The sequence below is a fragment of the Gallinula chloropus genome, assembly GCF_964237585.1.
Source record: "Gallinula chloropus genome assembly, chromosome: 1".
Taxonomy (NCBI): domain Eukaryota; kingdom Metazoa; phylum Chordata; class Aves; order Gruiformes; family Rallidae; genus Gallinula; species Gallinula chloropus.
This window is the reverse complement of record NC_140085.1, coordinates 35723775-35744775: the sequence shown is the minus strand read 5'-3', so window position 1 is coordinate 35744775 and position 21001 is coordinate 35723775. Positions and strand designations below refer to the sequence as shown.

Below are 21001 nucleotides of genomic sequence, written 5' to 3'. Positions count from 1 at the left end.
GAAGATAATGTGAATGGCAGTGTCGAGTTGGAAGCAGGGCAGCTTGAGGATGCACAAGAATGGCAGCATTTACTTGGGGAAGGAGACTCATTGCAGTATAGCTTGGTAAATGCAGTTTTATATTCTAGATGATGCTGTTTAATTTCCCTTTAAAAGAATCTTGTTGGCTGAGCACCAACTACATAATTTTGCTAATTAGTTAAATGGACAGGCTAATAAACACTAATGAACAATCAGCATTCAGTATTGGTCTGGCCATCCTGCGGCAGCAAAAACATTTTCACATCACAGACTGCTTCCCTGTAAATTAGATCTGAGGTTAAAATGAACATTTCCACAGGAATATTGTCTCTAATTTTTTTTGAGAAAAACGTAAAGGAGACCTAAAGAAACAATGCATTATATTGTTGTAAGGGAACAAGGTCCTATTAAAAAGTAGCATTTGCCTTAAGTAGCATGGAGTACTAGCCTGGTTCTGTAGGTCTTTTTAATAAAAGCAGTGGAACTCAAAAACAAAATTGGAAGAAAGAAAGGTACTTTCTGTTGTGAGAAGGTGAGACTGGAGGAAATAATTAGGTGGAGAAAAAAATAATCAGGCTGTGGTTGTGCTATGTCATTCTAAGTACTTCTCATTTATGTAGCTCTTTTAGAACTGCTGTGCTAGGCATTAGCTGAATGCCAATGTCCTTAAGGGTGGAGGAAAGTGATATATTTTCAGTAATGAAAATAAGGAAAGTCAGATTGCTGTTACAAGTTACACTGCTTTGGATTATAAAATAAACTTCATAATTAGTTTCCCTGTTTTGCTTACAGACTCGGCGTGCTACAGCTTAGTACCAAGTCCTTGCTTAATACAAGCCTTTGAGATCAAGGAAGCATTGCAAAATCTCTTGCTCTGGTATTAACATGCACTGTGAGCTTGAGCTACAAAGTATTCTTTAAATGTTTTGCTTTCTTCTTCAGTCAGGTCTGAGCCATGCTGTCCCTATGGGGTTTTTGGCCAGCAGTTTGCATGTACCCACTGGCCTCTGGATATCCCCTTAACATAACCTACACAAAATGAAACTTTGCCATCTGATGGAAATTATTTCCCTAGACAACACAAATACTTAATGAGAGTGCATCAGCTGCAGAAGTACTTCGGTGACCTTTTCTTGGAAGTCCCAAAATCTGCTTGTAATGTATTGTCCAGTGTCAGTGGAGCCTCTTGGGGTGATGGCTGGGTTACACTGACCAGTTAAGTTGTATCAGCACTTCACCGACACAGAAATATTGACAGGACAAGTCTCTGCAAAACATGATGAACATCTCCAGGGCCAGGGTCTTACAATCTACTTAGGCTTGAGAAATGAGTTATATGCTTTCTTTTATAGATTAAAGAAGATAATTTTCCATGCTCTAAGATATAATTTAGCTTTGAAATACTTACAAAGGTATAAGCTTCCGCAGCAATATCTCTTTTCACTGTAGTAACTATATGCAAATCTGAAAAGGTATTCTTATCTCTTATAATTAATTTTTTACATATTCATGCATGTGAATTAATACATGTTGGTGTTATCTGATCTCAACCACCTGTTTAATTGACTATGGCATGCAATCTTTTGTGCTTTTCCTTAATAGCTGTCTGGACTGCGAGCCTTGGAGGCTGTTTCCAACATAATTAGAGCAAAAGGCAGATATGTGAGATAGGGAAAGCTTCTCAGCAAAGATAACAGAAAACTGACAGGTTTTTGCTGCTCTTATATTATGCATAAGGTAAAACAAAGAAAAAAAGACCCTTCTTTTTTCAGGCGAGAGGAAGTTTTTTGTGGGTTTTGTTAATGAGCTATACTGGTTTGTTAACTTCTGGCCAGTTTGAAGCCTAAGTAGCTGCAGATATTTTCATCTGAGAAATTAATTCCTATTCTTTCTCTTCAGTCGTAGTGTACCTGTGGAAATACCATGACTTTACTACATAAAATACGTGCAGGGTACTTTAATACATATTTATTGACGTGCAAGCTATAGAATTAAATTTAGTGAGATTAAATTAAAGGGATTTTTTTACTGTATTCCAGTAGATACCACAGTGATTCTTTCCTGTTTATGACTTGTGGAAATATTGGAGGTCAGATGACATTTTATTTATCTTTGTTTTAGCAAAGCTGATTGTCTGTGACAAAGATACTGGTCTTTTCTTTTTGTTAGTATTGGCCAGAAAGCTACATTTGAGGAAAGGGAGAGATTCATAATAGAACCACAGTACAGATTTTTTTTTTGGCAGCTAGGGAAAAAGTCAGGTTAAAGATAAAAGTCTGAAATAGTGTGGGGAATAAGAACATTGGGAGAAAATAAACAACAACAACTTGGCAGCAGGTAGTTTCTAGAGAGACTAGCATAAGAATAATTGTGTAGTTTGGAAAGGTGAGCTGGGCTAATTATTCTATGAATTATCCCTTTTAAGAACCCTCATTGTACCCTTGTATCTTGAACTTTGTCACCTCCTGACTTGGCTGGTTATATTTTGGCAATTTACAGTTACAGAAAAGAGGGATTCCTTCTTGAATGTTGTGTTGCACTTCTCTTCTGGATTCAGCTAAAGGTGGTGTCTTTATGACACAGGATCGTGGGTGGGTTCTGTGAATTGCATACTTAGGCCATTCTAGAGCACAAAGGTGTTTGGATAGTATTTTACTCGAGGTAAGCACAGAAGGCCTGAATATGAAACAGTCTTTCTACAGGTCACAGTATTTATGCTTCCTCTGGCTGTTTATGTGATTTGGAATGAACAATGATAATTAGGGGATTGTTGTTTTATTCTAGGTTGAGGGGGGTATTTTTGGTTGCTTGGGTTTTTTGTCCATCTCTTTGCTCAGACAGAACAGGCATTGAGTAAAAATTTGGACAAGTTTTTTCAGGAACTAGGATTGTGTTTCTCTTAGGTATTAATCTTGGTGTTTCATTTGTGTAGGTTCTTAGATGGATGTGTCTATGCAGACGGTTGATAAGAATGAGTTACCCACAGAGTGGTGACATGATTTCTAAAGCTAGCTATTCCTAAACTGGTTTCTGTAGGTAGATATTTGTTATTGCCTGTTTGTGCTCTGTAAGTAAAAGCCAAATCATATTCTTAGAGTGAAATACTTTTTTAAATATTTATATAAATGTTTCCATCTGAAAAGGTAGATGAAAAGACTATAAAGCCATGACAGACTCTTATTACCTATAATCAGTGTTTTCCTCTTGCTGCCACAGAAAAAAAAAAATAATGGATTTTAGGGAAAGCAGGGCTGATTATTTGAAGCATGTATAAAATACTTTTTGTCCCTAATTAGCTTAGGTTTTATACCTTGCACACAATTTAATAGTTTAGTTTAAATTTGTTACAACCTTTTATCTCTGAAAATAACACTGAATTATTAGATCACTCCACACTTGTATCTGACTTCTTAGTTCCCGTTTGATCCACATCTCTTTAAACTCAGCTGGTCTCAAATAATTTTTCTGTTTTCTTTGTCCTGTGAATTCAATAAAACTGATTCTGAAAGTATGGTGCACTTTTAACATTTTACTGAAGTTCACCGATTTATCTTTTATTCTCTCTTTTTTCCTTTTCTTTCTGCTCTCTCCCCACCCTTTTTTTTTTTTTTCAAAGAAATCAGTCAGCAAATGAAATAATTAGCTTCCTTATTTTCTATTTTAAAACGTTTTGGGTTTCTGAATAACTGCTTGTTTTTTTTTTTTTATTTTGAAGATGCTTTGCCAAATGTAAATATGTTTCATGCTAAACCTTGACTGTAATGTTTTATACAGGTCTTGGATAAGAGCAACAGACTATCAGAAAAGGAACTTGCAGAAGCTGCAAGCAAGTGGGCAGCTGAAAAGGCAGAAAAGGCTGATGAAAGCAATTTACCTGAAATAACAGAGTGTGATGTAAGACTGGAGTATTAATTTGTTTTGAAATGTTACAACAGTAGACTCTTGTTTTTTCTATACTCTCCTGAGAAACATGTTTTGTCATTTACCCCTGAATTTTCTGTCTATGCTATTAAATGCTTGTTGAAAGAGAGCAGGAGGGAGTATAAAGCCTTGAATTTTGTAATATGTTTTTCTATTTAAAACCATACAGAAAAACATCACAGATTTTATTCGTATGATTTAAATTAATGTTGAGCTACAACTGACAAAACAAGACTCCAACTCTCCCAGGGATTCTCCAAGACACTCTCACGTTTGTATATGTCTGTATGCCTACTGAGCTTCCTAAAATTAGCTAGGGACCTGTGAGTCAAAGTAAGAGTTTACAGATAAAGCATAATACTAGAAGAGAACCTCTGGTGCATTGAGTTCAGCCCCATGCCGTGGCAGCCTGCCACAGCATGCATTCTGTTTCAGAAATCATTCCTTCTCTATCTTAGTTGCAAGGCAAAAGCTTAATTTCTGCAGTTGGTGGATTTTTTTCCCCCTACCCCTGAGAATCTTTATTTCACATATACTCAATATTAGTTTATATGCTTCTGTTGTTGCCCTTCCTTGCCTTCTACCCCTCCCTACACTGAAGTGTGATTATAGATCTTCTCAGTCTTTGTTCTGCCATGCTTCCCTTGGGCAAGTGGTCTTTTTTGTCTTCTGTTATTTTAGCAGAAGATGCATTTGTTGCTGCCATTCTTTCAGATGTGATTGTGTTTTACTGATCTGCTAGCAGAGCAGACTCTGCAAGCGTTCATTAATGCCCTCTAGAGCAAGGTAAGTATTCATTACTGAAGTTCAGCTGGCTTGTGTTCGTGCAGTGAGGTGAGCAGGGGGCTGGCAAGCTTCTTGTTCTTGGATAGCTCAGCTGTGGATCATGTGTTAGGGGACCTGGTTGATAACCCAAATCCCTGGCCAAGAGACAATGGAAGTTAGGAGGGATTGCTGGTGTGAATGTTTCTAGGTGCTCTCAGAGCACCTCAGCATTCAGCCCAGCACCATTCCAGAAAAGTCTTGGCTTCTGGGAGAGCCCTTGTCATCTTATACACCTAAACTACTTTTGCAATGTCCCTGCCTTTGTCACTAACAGATAGAGTATGTGTACTCTATCTAATGATATATGATTTGTAGTGTTTTCAAAGTCATTCCACTGAAGCTGGTAAGACTGTTTAGGCAGTGATTTCTGTCAAAGAGAAGGCAGAAATACCCTCGTAAAGATGGTGTCTTTTGCCTGGCACCTTTTGATGCAGAAGGTGACATTTTCTTGTCGTTTACAAGAAACAAAATGTCATGCAATGTCTTGTAAAATAGTCTGGTTTCAGCAGTCCCATTCAACTTTAGAGGCACTCTTAAGCCAAAATAGTACCTGCTTTATAGTCACATTTCTTAAACTTTGTAATTAATGGGGCACTATATTGTATTTGTTTGCAAATAATTTGATGGAAAACAAACCATTGAATTTCCTCCCTGTATTTCACACTTATGGAGCTGAAGGTCTAGATTAGAGAAATAAACTCACTGGATTCATATTTATCTGAGCACTTTTGTTAGGGCTATGTAACGACCAAGTACATCAACAGCTTCTTGATACTGGACAAGAAGATCCAACCGGATAAATACACCATTCATTTCCCCCCAGGAAAAAGAACTTCTAAAAAAAGGGGGGCACAGAGTAAGGAAAAAGGAGCAAACTGATCCAAGTCTGAATGCCATATGGAGAACATATGCATGGACATTTCTGAGAGGTTCAGGAGAGTAACAGTGAAGAGAAATGTCACTCTTGATGAGAGGAAGGTAGTGCAAGGGAGGGAAGAACAGAGTGGGCCGTACGGAGAAGAGTTGTTTTAAGCTTCCTCTGTGCCTCAGAGAAAATTGCAGTGTGAAAAAAACTTAAAAATATTCAAAATGAAAATATGGCAGTTGATTATGGTAGAGTCTGAAATCATTTATTGACTAAGAAAGTGTGCTAGAGGTATGCTAATGAAGGAGGTGAGACATCTCATACTGAGTCTTAGAAGAGAGGATACTTCTCACCTTGATTAGTAGGCTGTTGTGTATGTGTTGCAACTTTAACTTTTTCCAGTATAACTTACCTAGGGTTTAATAGTTGAGCTTTGTGTTGCACTTTTAGTAACTTTTTAGCAGCCTTTACTCCCTCTCCAGCATTTAATGATTTACAAGATTTGTGATGCAATCTTAATGGTTTATATTGTTGCCAAGTTTTGAGCAAGTGCTCAAAGGACCACTTAAGCTTTCTTTTTTTGCCTAATGCATTTCTGTTTCAGGTTAGTTAAATCTTAAGATTTTCCACCTCTTTATTTTTGAATAGTGTAACATATTTACTCAATTGTCAAACCTCATTTTTAAAAAAGTATTTTAGTACTGTACAACTCTGATAATACTGGATTTTGCAGGAGTATTTTCTTCCCATTTTATATCTTCTATATAGACTGTGAGTCTTTTCCTTGGGGCAGGGAAAGTGTCTTAATTTCTGTTTTACAAGGAAGCTTATAGAATTTTGGTACTTTGGTAAGATTTCCCGTATTATCAGGAATCCTCTAAGCTTATGTTTGCTTTTGCTGTAAATGGGGTATATATTTTCCTTTGATATAAAACATGTGGCCTTAAATGCTGCAAGAGTTCTTTCTGACAGTATTTAGATATTGGGAATGCCTGTTTACCTTTGCTTTGTTCCTTTTGTCCTTTCTCAGAAAATGAATCCCACTTTCATTGTGGATTTCTGGTGTTATAAATATCACATATACAAGTTCCTTCTCAGCAGAAGGGCAGGTAAAGGTTATCTGCCATCATGGTCTTTACACCATCAAGACCAAGTTATAGGGGTTTTTTTGGTGGTCATGTCTTCCACATGTTTGAAAACCATATTTCTATATCATTAATCAGTAAATTATCACCCTGCTAAGCAAATTCATGCTTAACTGGCTGTATTTTGGGTTTTATTTTTGGTCTCACATTTTGAGGTTTTTTTTTTTTTTCTCTCAAAACTGAAATAGTTTGTTTGGTTTTTTTAAGGCTGGATCCTCAACTGCATTATATGTTGAACAAACAGAGGAAACAGAAACACATATAACAGACAGTACAGAATTATATGAAGATGGACAGCTGCTTGGCCGCTCAAAAGCAATTGCAACTAAGACAAAGGAGATTGAACAGGTGAGTCCTCTTGGCATTTTGTCAGCGATACAGTACCTGTGCAGTGGTTTGATCTGCTAGAAACGTGTCAATTTATTGCATAACAGGAATGTAATCTGGTTTTCTGAGATGATGTGATGATAGCATTGCCATCTATTTAATTCTTACATTACTGAAGAAGCATGGCATTTATCTGCACGTGAGAGTTAGTGGCAGTTTTTTGTAACTTAGGTGTTCTGCAAGTCAAGAAAATGCTTCTTTGAATAATTGTTCTAAAATATTAATGCAAATAAATTTTATTGTAATTAAACCTAAGATTTTATGTGAGATTGGACTATCAAAAGTTAATTTTACACTATAATTTCCTTAACTTACAAGCATACAATTGAGATTGAGCACTGGATGCATACAGCTGGGATTGAACATTTGAAGCTGCCTGTTGGTTTTAAGGCTTTTCTTGGTGGGTGTTTTGGTAGGCGGTTGTCTTGTTGGGTTTTTGTGTTTGTGTGGGGTTTTTTTTAAAACAGTTTAGTTTCTCTGTGTCTTTGTCATTCTCTGAAGATTAAGAACTTTTAAGTTTTGCCTTGACTGTGATGTTTTATGTGTGGAGTGAGGAGGGATATTGTGTTCTCAATATGTATTCTTTTTTGTGTTGAGTACTTGAGGATCGATTTTAATACAAAAGAAGATTTCTCTTACTCTTGTAACATTGACCTTTTTGAGGAAGATCAATGGAAATTTATTCATATATTAATCTATAATATGTCACTTCACAGTGCATAAATTATCTACAGTAACCTTCAATTTCATTTGTCATAAATAATCAAAGTGTTTTATCACTGCATTTTTGTTACTTTAGATGGAGAGTTTGTAAATTTTTCTAATGTAAACACAGCTATGCCCAACTCTGGAAACTGCATTTAAAGATTATAAACTGGGTGGGAGAAAGAGATGACTTTCTTCAGACTTGCTCTGATTTACAGTGTTTTCAGTGTGTGCGTGGTATGGGTGGAAAGGAAATATAGATCACACTTCCCCCTCATGATTATCTCATAACAACATCTTCAAGAAAGTAGGTCTCTGGTCTTGTTCAAGATAAGCTTATTCTAGGTCTTCATTTTCCATCTTAATTCTAGTGGTTTTGTTCTGTTGCCTGTGAGCCCTTTTCCTGTGCTGTAACACTGTGGTTTCTTTTTTTCTTGACACTTGAAAAACCGCTTTCTACTCAATTGTTTGTTTCTCTTTTTTTCTTAATGTTGACTTTGCATTATCATGTTCCTGGTGAGTGTGGCTTTGTGTGTGTGCTGGGTCTGGCTGGGTGAGCATTAACCAGACCACCGTGCTGCAACTGTGAGGGTCATGATACAGTTTCTGTATACCTGTGTGTCTGATAACCAGGTCATATGTGATGTAGATCAGCTACTACCAAATGCATAAACTTGTGACTATTGAAAAATAACAAACTAAAAAAAAAGGAGACTTTTTTTAAAAAATAGCAACTGTGGTTATTTAGCCTGACACTAGTGAATCTGTGATTAGTTAATTTCCCCTGAAGATCTACCTCTCTGTCCTAAGGACAAGGCTTATTGTGAAGACAGATGAAAATTTGGGCATAAAACCCAAATGTTGTTTTCAATATAATACAATGTTGTTGTGTTTGGTAGAATTTGCTTTTATCTCTAAGGAAGTCTAGACTATGTTCAGTGGAATACAATACTTTTAGGAATTTAGCTCAGGAGAATCTGAAGAATAGAAGCAGTTCTTCCCATTGATTTGGATATTGAAGCTGTCAGCTTCTGTAGAATTAAAATAAGATTCTAGAGTGATGCTGGGAGCATCTTCAGTAACTTCTATAAAACTGAGTAAGATTCTAATTTCTTTAATAAAATCAGGTACTGTGAATTTGTTGAGAGCTAGACAAGATATTTAATTATTTTAATGCAAAACTTTAAAATGACCTCTGTGTTTTTCAGATAAATATTTAAAAGCAAATTTTGCTTCAGCAATTAAAAATCCAGAAAATTTAGTTATGATAATCCTGATTATTTTCATAATTGTAAAATCCTGTGCATCCTCCTAGTCTATATGGAAGCAGTATCTCTGTAAAAATTTGTACACTGTTCTGTTGACAACCTAAAAGTAGATTTGGGTTATTTCTGTGTGGCTTGAGTTGATGAGGAATGAGAGAGGGAACAAATGGAGAGAGTGGAATGGAAACTAAACTTGCAGTGAACTGCTTACTAAAGGTTCTTTGGATTAAGTTCCTAATGTAATTTATACTGGTTTTACTACTGTTTAACTTAAAAGCATGTTTCTGGGTTTTGCACAGTGAAATCAGTTCTTAGTGAATTTACTACTTCTGCTAGTCATGCTGTATTGTCCTTATAGATGTAGCAATTAAATCTCAAAAGTGAGCTGTAGGCTGTAATACTTTAGGATTGGGAAAATTGAGTTGATAATGAAATACTTCATATGTTTATAAAAAAGCTTTTATGTAATTTGTTTCTGATTATATATAGGGAAAACTCAAGTAACAGCAGAAAACCTTTTGGTTCCGTGGATTTCTTTCCAGTTGAGTTTCATCCAGGTGTTTAAATAGCTTCTGAGTATCTAGTTTGAATGCATTATTTCTGGAATGTGGTTTAGTGGAAGGATGGCTAAAATAAAATACGTATTGCAAAGGGCTGCTGTGAAAATGGTGATGCTGTAATCCTTTTGCAAAGCAAGAGTCCTGACAGATTGGTTTTTGGTCTTCACTAGACAGCTATTAAAGTATTTTAAATGCTCAGTCAGACAAGGTAGAAATAACTTCTTGTGCCACTGGGCATGTGTTTAAGAATTGGCCCATGTAATGTTTGATAAAGGGAGGCTTGATTAAGAGGCTTGACCCATCAGACCTCTTCTGCTTCTGTCTCCCAAGTTTTTCTGCTTTCTCACAGAGCACCGATGTAGTGATGGTTGCTTTTCAGTTTTTATTCATTCCTGCTGTTCCAAACTCCTGATAAACAGCTCTCTCTGCTTTTTTCTTTCCATCTCTATCCGTTTCCAAAGCTGCATCCAGGAGAAAGAGCAAAAATTTCCAAATATGTACTTTTACTTCATAGTATGGTAGTGCTTCAGGTAAACCCAGAGGGGAAAAAAGTGCTGACAGAACACATACAGTGTGTTGCAGTGAGCACGTTCATTGCCATACGGCAGAGGAACAGGCAGCCCAATGATGCCCTGGGCAGAAGAAGAGGGGTGGCAGCTTGTGATATAGTCTGTTATTTCTCTTATGAAAAACCAACAAGGAAAAAGTCCCTTAAGCAATGGAATGAAATATTCACACAGAGGTGTTCTGTTTAAATAAGTCCATCTCTATATCTTGTGCATGACTCATATCACTCTTCTCTGAAGTTCCCTCTACCTTTCCTCCAAGTCACAATTGCAGTCACCAAATCCAGAATTTTAAATGGAGTGTGATTGTAAAGAGCTGCTCTGTCTCATCAAGAAAACATTTGTGTGTTTGTTTGATTGGGGGCTCACTGCAAGCACTCATGTAGAATCACGTAATTTGAAGAAAAAATAAAATCCTTTGTGTGTTGATTATGACAGGACAAAAAAATGTCAAGTGCTAGTTGCTGGTTGCTATTTAGTAACTGTCTTCTAAAAGTTTATAGCTGCATTGGAAGTTTTAACTGAAGCTGGCATAAAGAGAGAACAGAAGTTGTGCTCAAGGATAAAGGCTTGGAAAATCTGGACATTGTTTGAACAGAGCCAAGAATTACCGGTGTGACTCCTGAACTAGAAAAACATGTTGTTTAATCTGAAGTCTGCCAGTGTAACTTGGGAAGGAAGAACATGGTTGAACATGCACAGGCACTTGAGAGCACTGATGAACTGGGACTGCTGGTCCTAGACGTCTCTGGTCTCATCTTTGAAATGACAGATGTAGTGACAGTATCATAGAAGTGTCCAGGTTGAATAGGACCTCAGCTGAGCCAGTCTTCTCATGAAACAGGGTCTCAGATCAGGTCATTCAAGGCTCTGCCAAGTCCTGAGTATTTCCAGTGAGGGAAACGCCCTTGTTTCACTGGACAGCCTGTTTCAGTGTTTCACTGCTCACTCTGTGAGCTCTGCTGCCATCACAGTCCTGCATGCTGTTTTCCACCCAGCATATACTTTCTTTCCACCAAGAACACTGTTTCTCCTCCTTGTTGCTCCTGGCAGTTTCCTGCCCTCATCCTTGAACTGTGGAGTCACAGCTCCTTGCTGTGGTCCCATGGTTTTGGCTACCTGTGGGGATCTGCTCCATCTGGAATGGGCTCAGCTGCTCTCAGGGAAGGCTTGAGTTCTGGGGACCTTCTGGCTCTGCCACTTTGTGGTGGGTAGAACACATCATTCCTGGTGCTTCCACGTGACAGGTACTGGGAAAGCTGATCCCTTCCATACTGATGCATATTCTTTTCTATCTTTGTGCCTTTTTGAACTGAATGAAAATTCTGCAGCATTAATGTGTCTTAATATGTTCCTTGAAGTAGGGACTAGATTCATGATGTGGCTTTTGATGTTGTATTTGTAAGCATTCAGAAACTTTGGAGAGTTTTTAAAAACAAAAATAGTGAGGTAATTGACTTTCTGAGTTGATTTGGGGGAGTTTTGTTGCATTGGGTTGTGGGGATTTTTTGGGGTGGTTTGGGGTTTATTTTAATTAGGTGTTTCTTTATGCCTTTGAACGTGCCTTTCCCTCTTTCCTCCACAATTGTAATTATGAAATTTGGTGTTAGTGTTTTCTGAGCACGGTGCAGAAGCTCATTTAATAGGTGTTTAAAGATTGGTCTGGGTACTTTGGAATAGTGTAGCAGAGAATTTTACATTGGCATGTCAAGGTCAATGAATATTCATTGCTTGCTGATGGTAAAAATTTCATGCACTTTTTATATTTTTGCAATATTTTAATAACATGCAACATACATTAAAGTATTGCTTTGGGTTTGCTTAGTTTCTATTTTAATATAGTTAAAGATCAGCTTATGCTTTTAGCACCTAATGTGCTGAAGAGTGCTTTTTTTCCCCAGTGATGACAAATATGTCCCTGGTGTTAAATTCACAACTGGAGCAATTCAGTGTTGGTGTTACACAAAAGGCTATCTCTTTGTTGTTCCTTTATGAGCATGAGTAGCAGGGATTCTTGAAATGTCTTATCTTGTCTAGACATCAAGTCTGCAACACTGTATTAATTAGTCCATTATTATGTGTCCAGTTTCTTAAATGTTGCATATAGCAGTTGAAGTGACAGGGGTTACCTCTGAAAATCTGTCATTTTCTGAAGACAAATTTTGCCAAATGTGACTAGTACTTGCCTTGATTTTGGCAGAAAATCAAGTCTCCAAGTTTCTGAATGAGATTTGACACTCGGAGCTTGGTGTGCCTGTTGCCACGGAGCTCTTCCATCTAGGAAGGAAGCATAGGAATTAATGTGTTCATGAATGCTTTTCCTTCTTAATGCAGTTACTGGCTGACTGGAGTCCTTCTATTGGACAATACTTGTAAGATCTTCAGCAGAATATTTTTAGTGTTCAACATTTGGATTAATTGCTTGTTTACCTGACTTTCTAAATGAATAATATTTGTTATTTGTATTAATGAACTGTTACCCTAATTGGACAGCTTTCTTGCTGGAAGATGCTGAAAATCTGACTTCCTAAAATGTGATTTTTCTAAAGCTTGTATTTGAAACCTCATAGCAGTGGTACCTACAAAGAAGGAAAAATGTGTGTGTAGTTGGGTCATCAAGCTGTCCAGATTCTGTTTCCAGATCTGCTGTCTAACTGCTTTTCTTTTTTAGGTAAATTGCTTAAATATTTGCCCTAAAAGTTGCAGCTAAGTAAGAAAACTTAAGTTTTAGCAGCTGTAGTGTGCGTAGTTTCAGAAGAACCATTTCTTGTTCCCTGCTTTGTCAGATCTCATTTGCTTTGCATTGCAAGGACTTAGTTCAGGTGAAGCTTTTCTTTTAATAGCAGACAAAAAAAAATACCCAGGCATTTCTGTCATGATAAAATGGTTGCATTTTATGTAATGTATGGAAGTATTCTGCATGCCTTCCAACTCAACCAACTCCTCCCATGTCCACTGCTTCAAATGAAACCGTTTTACAGTGCTTCAGTGACGTAAAGGTGAAAAGAGAATGTAAATGCATGAGGTATCTTCTGCACCTTGGCTAGGAATAGGCTAATGAGAAACTGTGGTAAATATATCAGAAAAGTTTTATAAGTTCTAGATATTTTAGTTTAAGCATTTAAGTTTTAGCAGTTGTATAGTAAATGGATTAATTAATTGGGCTAATGGGAATCCAGGCAAAAATGAAGGAAGCTGTCAAAGCTGGATGTACCTTTTCTCATGACTTCAGCTGAGCCAGGGAAACAGGTTACTGTTTCCTTAGATTAGCTTGTTGATCTGCTTGTGCTGTTTCTCATCTCAGGTTAGAAAAAATTCCTTAATTAAAATATGAGTTAAGAGGTAGGTAAGTTAAGTGAAGCTGGGCTGGAACAGTAGCTAGAAAACACATTAAAGGATTATTTCTGATTATGGATGAGGTCAGACATGCTTTGTTTCTGACAGGAATAGACCAGAGTCCACTACTACTAACAGGCCAGATAAGAGTAATAGATGGTGAAGCTGTAGATTTTTGGTTCCCTCCTAGCTTTTCTGTTGTACTTCAAACCTTGTGTATTTAAGACACAGTCGCAAGGCCTTAATGATGGCTTCATCATCATCAGTCTAATTTGGTTGGTAGCATACTATGTATCATGCCTCCTCTGGGATTATGTTTATTTTATTTAAATTTAAGATGTAATTAAGTGCATTGATTTATATTTTCCTAATCAAGAAAACATTTGTCTCAGGTTTTGGTATTTTGCCTTAGGCTTCTCAGAAGAATCAATGACTATTCCTGTACTTAATGATAGCATCTGCCTATGATCTCGTTTCACCCTTTTGGTGGTTTATTGGTTTCCCTTCTCTTTACATACAAGGCAAGGGATTACTTCTTAAAAATTCTCAGGCACTTTTTTTTCCTCCATACTAATTCTGACTTATTATACCTTTTAATGTTTATTCTAGACCTGCTTTATTTTTACTGTTGCAAAATCAAATCAATTAAGGTTTTATTCTTATTTGCATCCTTGTAATTCACACTTGCCACTAATTTTTTTGTTTGGTTGGTTTTTTGGGTTTTTTTTTTGTGCTGGGATCTTTCAGTTTTCCAGATCTGAGCTGTCTTGTTAGAAACTTGCATCTTCATGCTTATGGTGGAGAGCATAAAAACTTTTGGTCATTATCATTGTAGTACCACTGATTCTCTATATATATCTATTTACAAATTCACATCTATTTACATCTATTTACAAATACATCTCTTAAAGATGTATATCCTTTAAAGCAGGATACTTGTAAAAGGATGTGAAAACTTTAGCTATTTTCCTTCTCTTGTGTTCGGGTCACCGTGCTTTAGAAGTTGCAGTCCTTTGCTTTCCATTTCCTTAGCTGCTGTTCTCTTCCTTTTTCATGGGCATTAATGGGTTATTTGGCACATGCTGCAGTGTTGGTAATTATAAACTGCTGCATATGCAAAATCAGTGCAACTCACTCGTTCTACTTCAGCACCTGAAGGTACAGTTTAATAAGGAAGTGTATTGCCACGTTTCAGCTCTTTGCCAGCAACCTTTTTTCGTTGGAAAGCTGATAAAAAGTGAATGTTATTCAATATGCAGCATTCATAAGGCAGTAATTTTGAGAGAACAAACAGAAATGTACACACATAGCCAGTTATAACAGTAGGGTATTGCTTAGAGTGGCTTGAATACATTAGATAGAATTCACCTTTAGCTTTCTATCACTACCTATCAGTGGAAGATTTTGTGTTTGAGACTTTATTTTGCCACATGGCTTTTAATGTAAACAGGTTTTGGCCTGTGCTGGGTATACTGTTTTGAAGTTGGTGAATGTTGGGTTCTCAACCCGTTGACAAATGTGGTCCTTGATGTAGCTTTTGATGTAGTGGTGCTTCATTTGTAATCAAGCAGTGCTGCAGACTGCAAGATCTCTAACAGGGCTGCTTGCTCACAGCCAGCCTTAAAGGGGATTGTTTACAGGTGTTAGAATTTGATGACAGATCTCTGGGAGACTTCAGTGAGAGAAGGTTAGTTGTTAGGTACTGGATAAAATTGTTAGACTTAGTTGAAACCCAAGAAAATGTGAAAGGAGGTTGTACCTATTTCACTCAGTGCCCAGCTGTTCTGATCTTAAAGACAAGATCCACTCATTGGTCACATAAAGTGAAAATCTAAGGAGTTGTCTATTAGATGTTGATTTTTTTTTTTCAATTGAGAGCTAGCAGTGATTGTTTGATTTGAAATATATTCTGTCAGGAGAAGCTGGAAGAACTTAACAGGATGAAGGAAGACTTAGAAACAAGAATATTGATTAGACTAGGAAGAAGAAAGATTAGTTTCAAGAGATGGTGTTTAAAAAGATTGGTAACAGTGTTAGGAAAAAGAGAAACTCAAAAAATGTGTGGGCCTTGATATATAATTAGGAACTAATTATGAGAAATTGCCTCCTGAAAAAAGCTGTCAGAAGTTCAGATGCTTGGAAAGATAAGCAGAACTGACACTGGCAAACCTCCTGAGAAAGCTGAAGGACAAAACCAGAAGTGATGAATTGTCTGAGCCTTGATAAAGGCAGGAGTTTCTGTGGGAGTGAGGGCTGGTTTTTGTGTGTCTGTATGGGAGGTGGTGGTAGTAGGGGTGTGCTGGTTGTTGGCTTTAATAACTTTAATTTAATTTAGAGAACAGAGAGCGAGCTTCTTCTCCAACTTTGCCTCCAGCTTATTCTTGCTTTAACAGAAGGGCATTAGTGGACATGAGAGGTGGTTTTAGCAGTGTTTGATTTTTATTTTTGAACTGTTTTAAGGGTGGAAGATAAAATTCTCCCTTAGTTGTCTCAGTGCACTGAGCCTTAGAGTTTTAACTTTTTACTTTCTTATAACCTACTGTTTCTTGAACAAGGCATCTTTTGAATTTCAGAGGAATATTTCAGCATTGCTACTGGGGAAACCTGCTGCTCCCTGGTTTGAAACAGACTGAGAACAGGACCAGTCTCATGTACCTAATAATTAGATCCAGAAATTTAAATAATCTCAGAAATAACCTTAGTTCAAAGAACTACTCTCTAGCATCTAATTTCCCCTGCACCTAACACTGATTTCACATCAGCTCTATTAGTATTCCTGATACAGTCTGAGTGTTGATCTTCTGAAAGATTTAAGAAATGAAACAGGAATCCAAGTGGTGCTTAAAAGAGGAGGTATGTAGGGCAGACAGAGAACAGCATCAGAAAGGAAAGAATTCTTAGAACCCTATGTGAAGTTGGGAAAGTGCTAATTGAGCAGTTATGTACAAACCTCTGGTGAGTGGCACATGAAATGTGCCAGGAAGGTAGGTGACAGGATGGACTGGATGTTTGGTATGGAATCTGGTTTCCATTTCTCTTGTGCTGACAAGAACAGGAGGCTGGTGTGGACAGTGACAGAAAACTATCACGCAACCTGTAGGCAGGAGAAGTCTGTCTGAGTGTGAATCTACAATTTTATGTCTCACGCACTCACAGAAAGGTTTGGGTTGGAAAGGACCTCAAAGACAATCTAGTTCCAACCCTTGTGTGTCTTTTACAGTCTATGGGACTGATATCTTAATATTGCAGGAACCTGTTCTGTAGATGGCAGTTTTGCTGGTGCACTGTAGTTTAATCCTCTAACCTGTAATCTGATTTGTATGCAGCACTGATTCATGTATAAATATAGGAGCATCTGTGACCAAATACACTTTGGTGACAATTTGTATTTGTCACCTGGTTCTTAAATTTCTATCTCTTGTTGTTTAGCATCTCAGTGCCTAGCTTGATGTCTTCTTTCTTCGAGCAATTGTTTCACTGAGCTGGTTAAAGTCAATTTGTTTTAAAGATGGGTAGGGCTATGCTCTTTTAATAGCTTGTTCTTTTCTGTGAGCATCAGTGATTTGGCAGTTGTTGATTGGGTTGCATTTGGAAAACAAACAAATTATTTAAAGTTTTAAAAGCCAAAATTTACAGAGGGCTATTACATGAGTTTTGCTCAAATTATTTTGAGTGTATATAGCATTTATATAGGTTTGTGTCTTAAAAGCTGGTCATAGCAAGTATTCATTTGCTCTCACCTTTAAAATATAATGTAATCTTTTAATTCTTTTTAAAAATTATTGTTATTTTTTAAAATTTATTTTTAGAAAGATAATTCCAGAAGGAATCAGAATTGAGAACTTCCTTTCCTAAATAGTATGGGAAAAAAAAACCCTTTCTTTGCATAAGTTGCTTATGCATGTGCTTCATCTGTAAGTTAAAATTGTAAAAACACTAGATTTTTATCTTGGAGTGTAAATGACTAATGCATGCCATCATTTATCACCGACCCACAAGAATTACTTTCCTGTTTTGTTTGAGTCTTTGCACTGATGCTGTGACTTTCAGTCCTTGCTGACTGTCTGGACGTAGGCTGGCTAGTGTGGGTATCATAGCAGCAGACTTCACAAAATATGGCTGAAAAACAAGGACCAAGATTCCCCAGAGGACAAAGGATAGAGTGTGCTTGTTTTACCTTGGTACTTTGACTCTGCCAGGCTAATAGCAAATCTGACTTATAAAATCGTAGAATTAGAGAACATACTGATTTGGAAGGGACCCATCAAAGTTGAATACTGACAATCAAGTGGGTCATGTTTTTATGGTTCTTTTGCTGTTTGTGCTTTTGAGAAGGACTGTTTATACATTAATTCTCTGAACTATTGAACTTTGATTATTGCTCTGAATGACACTAATAACCTTTAATAGGTGGGTTTGATGTTTTTTTCTCTGTGGTTTGATTGGCTTGCTAGCAATCTTTCCCCCTCTCCTGCCCCCCAGATAGCTTAAATACTTGGTTTCATTACAACAACATGAAATGTTGTACTCGTGTGTAATATGTGTACTTACTTGACCATAATTACTCCCCATAAGCAGTTCACCACCTTAGTATAGTAGATAATTTAGATATAAACTTCTTTGGTTACATGCTACCTAAATAAAAAAAATCTCTACATAAGCATCTTTAAGCACAAAATAAAAAATGGGTTAGGTTATGCTGACATTAGCCTTTTTTTTTTAACTTGGCTGCCTGGAGAAACTAGTTTATGCAATTGTGGAGTATCTGTGCAGTGTTATCTTTTGACTCTGTTGTCAGGTTTCAACTAAATTCAATTTAGGCATAAACCAAGATGATTAGTTATTATGAGCTTTATGGAAAATAGGCAGTAGCAGAAATTGTATGAGCTCCAGTGGAGAAAGATCATAATATAATTGCATCTCATTGGACACCTGAAAGTCAAAGACAAATGATGTAATTGTCTTAAAAAACAAAGCAAACAAACAAACAAAACCAACTTGTACTATTGCCAACCTCAGCTGCACATTACAAAGAGTTCGGGGGCAACCATAACTCAAGAAAACACAGCCCTGTGCTAATACTGTTCCCTGTGCTGGCTCAGATGTCTTTGTGGGGCCTGGTAAGGAATCAGATCAGGAAAAAGAAGGAAAATATTGGAAGTATTTCTTTAACAAGTTTTCTTAAAAGCACCTGCTGCCACGTTTGATTACTCACACTGTGTCGTGTGTGTCAAGCAGCTACTGACTCTGAACATTCAGTGTCTTAGACACCCAAAGTTACTTAATCACCAGACAGAAATCTGCAGAAAGCTTTAGTCTTTCTGGTGTTTGCAGAGTAACTGTTTAAATTTTTTATAGGGAAAACAAAACTTTTTAAAAATATTTCAATTCAATTTCAATCAAAAATTACCGTGACTATAACTCTCTTCTTCAGGACACCTCACCATCTTCTAGCTTGCTTCTACATATTTTGGAGAATTTGCTCGTTTGGGAGCACTACTGTGACACTAAGCACCTTCATAACAACTACTTCCAACTGGCCTGTTAAAGCCAAACTTTGATCTAGTTGTGAACCAAGCTAGTATCCCAGCTGCTCCATCCCCTCAAGTTCTTGAGCAGATCTTGAGTGGAAAGAGCAGTCACAATAACCAGGGTTTCTGGCAGTGAGATATCTTAGTTTTGTAAATTACAAGGTCCCTTTTAATTCAAACTGTAACCTCCTACAGTTCATTAAAGTATTTTCACTTTAGGAAAATGAAGACCAAAAGATTTCTGAATATTTTATGTATTTATTGCCTGTCAGCTAATGTGATGAAGAACTGGAAGTGTGCAATTATAGAGAAATGTTCCCACACCAAGGCACAACCCACTGTGAAGTAGATCTGATGGCCCTTTCGAATGTATCTGTCACCAAACAGGAAATTTGCAAAAATGATTGAAGAGAAAGAGGTCTCTTTGTTCATCTGGGGGGACCTGTGAGCTGGATACAGCCTCTTTGAAACCTAAATTAGATGGCTTCTGCTGCTGGGGCAGGCTCGCCTATAGCCCTCCGAGCAAGGGGATGGAGACCAGCTCTTAACAATGATTGGTGCACCCCTCCACCTCCAACAAAAAGTTCAAGTTTTTTCCACAGTTGAAAGGAGAGAAACCACTGTTGGAAAGCGTGTGAATGTCAAGGTAGGAAGGAATCTCTCTGTCAAAGTTCCTTCTCTATGGAGAGAAGCGGACCATGCCGAAGAGGAGATATGAGGAGAACTGGACGCAGGAGAGCATCCTTGATGCATGGGCAAAAGGATCCCAGGAGTGTCTGAGGAAGAGGTGGAGTGGAACTGCGCCTAGCTGAGGAATTAGGTGACCTCTGAGTTGGAGGGAGGAGGAAATCTGGAAGAGATGAAAGGATCTGTGGTGTGACAGGAGAGACAGGGTTGGGAATTGGGAGTGTGAGAAGCAATCAATGAGGGTGGGACTGGACTTGCAGTTGAAAAAAAAAAAAAACCAACAAAAACAACTTCTGCCAAGATCAGGAACTGCAGCCAAGAGGGTGGGGAGAAGAATGAGATGAGGAACAAGAGGAACATGGGTGGAGATGGGAATTAATTCCGCAGAAGCTCTAAAGCCCATGGGCAAATGCAGTGGAGTTTCTCCCTGGCTGGAGGGTGGAGACGCTACATCATGCAAGAAAACTCAGTTGCTATTTCTGGTGCCAGAAACAAGTGGGGAGCAGTCAGGTGCTTCCAGCTTGGTGTCTTCCCCTCTGGATGCCCTTGAGGCATCTGCAGGAAACTACAATCGTAAGGCAGGAAATGCAGCGTTCCTTCATGGGCTATCTGAAATTGCTTACTGAAGAGTCTGGTAAAGGTCAGTCGCTGCTGATCCTTCTGTTACCTGTTTGGTTCAGTTTGCTATATTTCTCATCAACTGCAAATAAAACCAATATAATTTCTTAATTTAAAAATAAGTTTTTAATTAAATGAACCTGCTTATCCAAGTGTAGATCTAGCCATAACTCAGAAATGCCCTGATTGATTTTTTAAACACTTTTCCTAGTTTTTCCCAAATTTCCTATCAGACATAACTACAGCTCAGTGCACAGTTTGCCTTTGTCCTCCGGTGCTGTCGAAGGATGTTCTGTTGCAACTGTGTTTTTGCTAAAATTGAAAGCAAATACAAGCTTTAGGATTTTGTTTCCTGTTGCACTGAGTCAGTTAATACTTTTTTTTTCCCCTCCTTTGATTTTCTATTAACAGGATACCTCAATGTTTAACTCTGAGCTCTGGGACGCTCTCTGACTCACCCTTGATTTGTTTTAGCCTGTTGGTTTCTTGAGCCTGTGTATAAGTGATCGGTGCTTTTAATACCAGAGTGAAATGTTTCTTAACACACATGACACAATTGCTGGTCTTGT

The 21001-nt window shown here is 37.6% G+C and overlaps 1 protein-coding gene across 1 annotated transcript in view; it reads left to right on the top strand.

Moving 5' to 3' along the window:
- PPHLN1 (periphilin 1) overlaps positions 1-21001 on the top strand; it is an 82982-nt gene that overhangs the window by 43557 nt on the left and 18424 nt on the right. Inside the window, exons 8-9 of the mRNA XM_084274981.1 lie at positions 3796-3915; positions 6985-7125. Coding sequence (XP_084131107.1) covers positions 3796-3915; positions 6985-7125 — 261 coding nt within the window. The remainder of the gene's footprint in view (positions 1-3795; positions 3916-6984; positions 7126-21001) is intronic.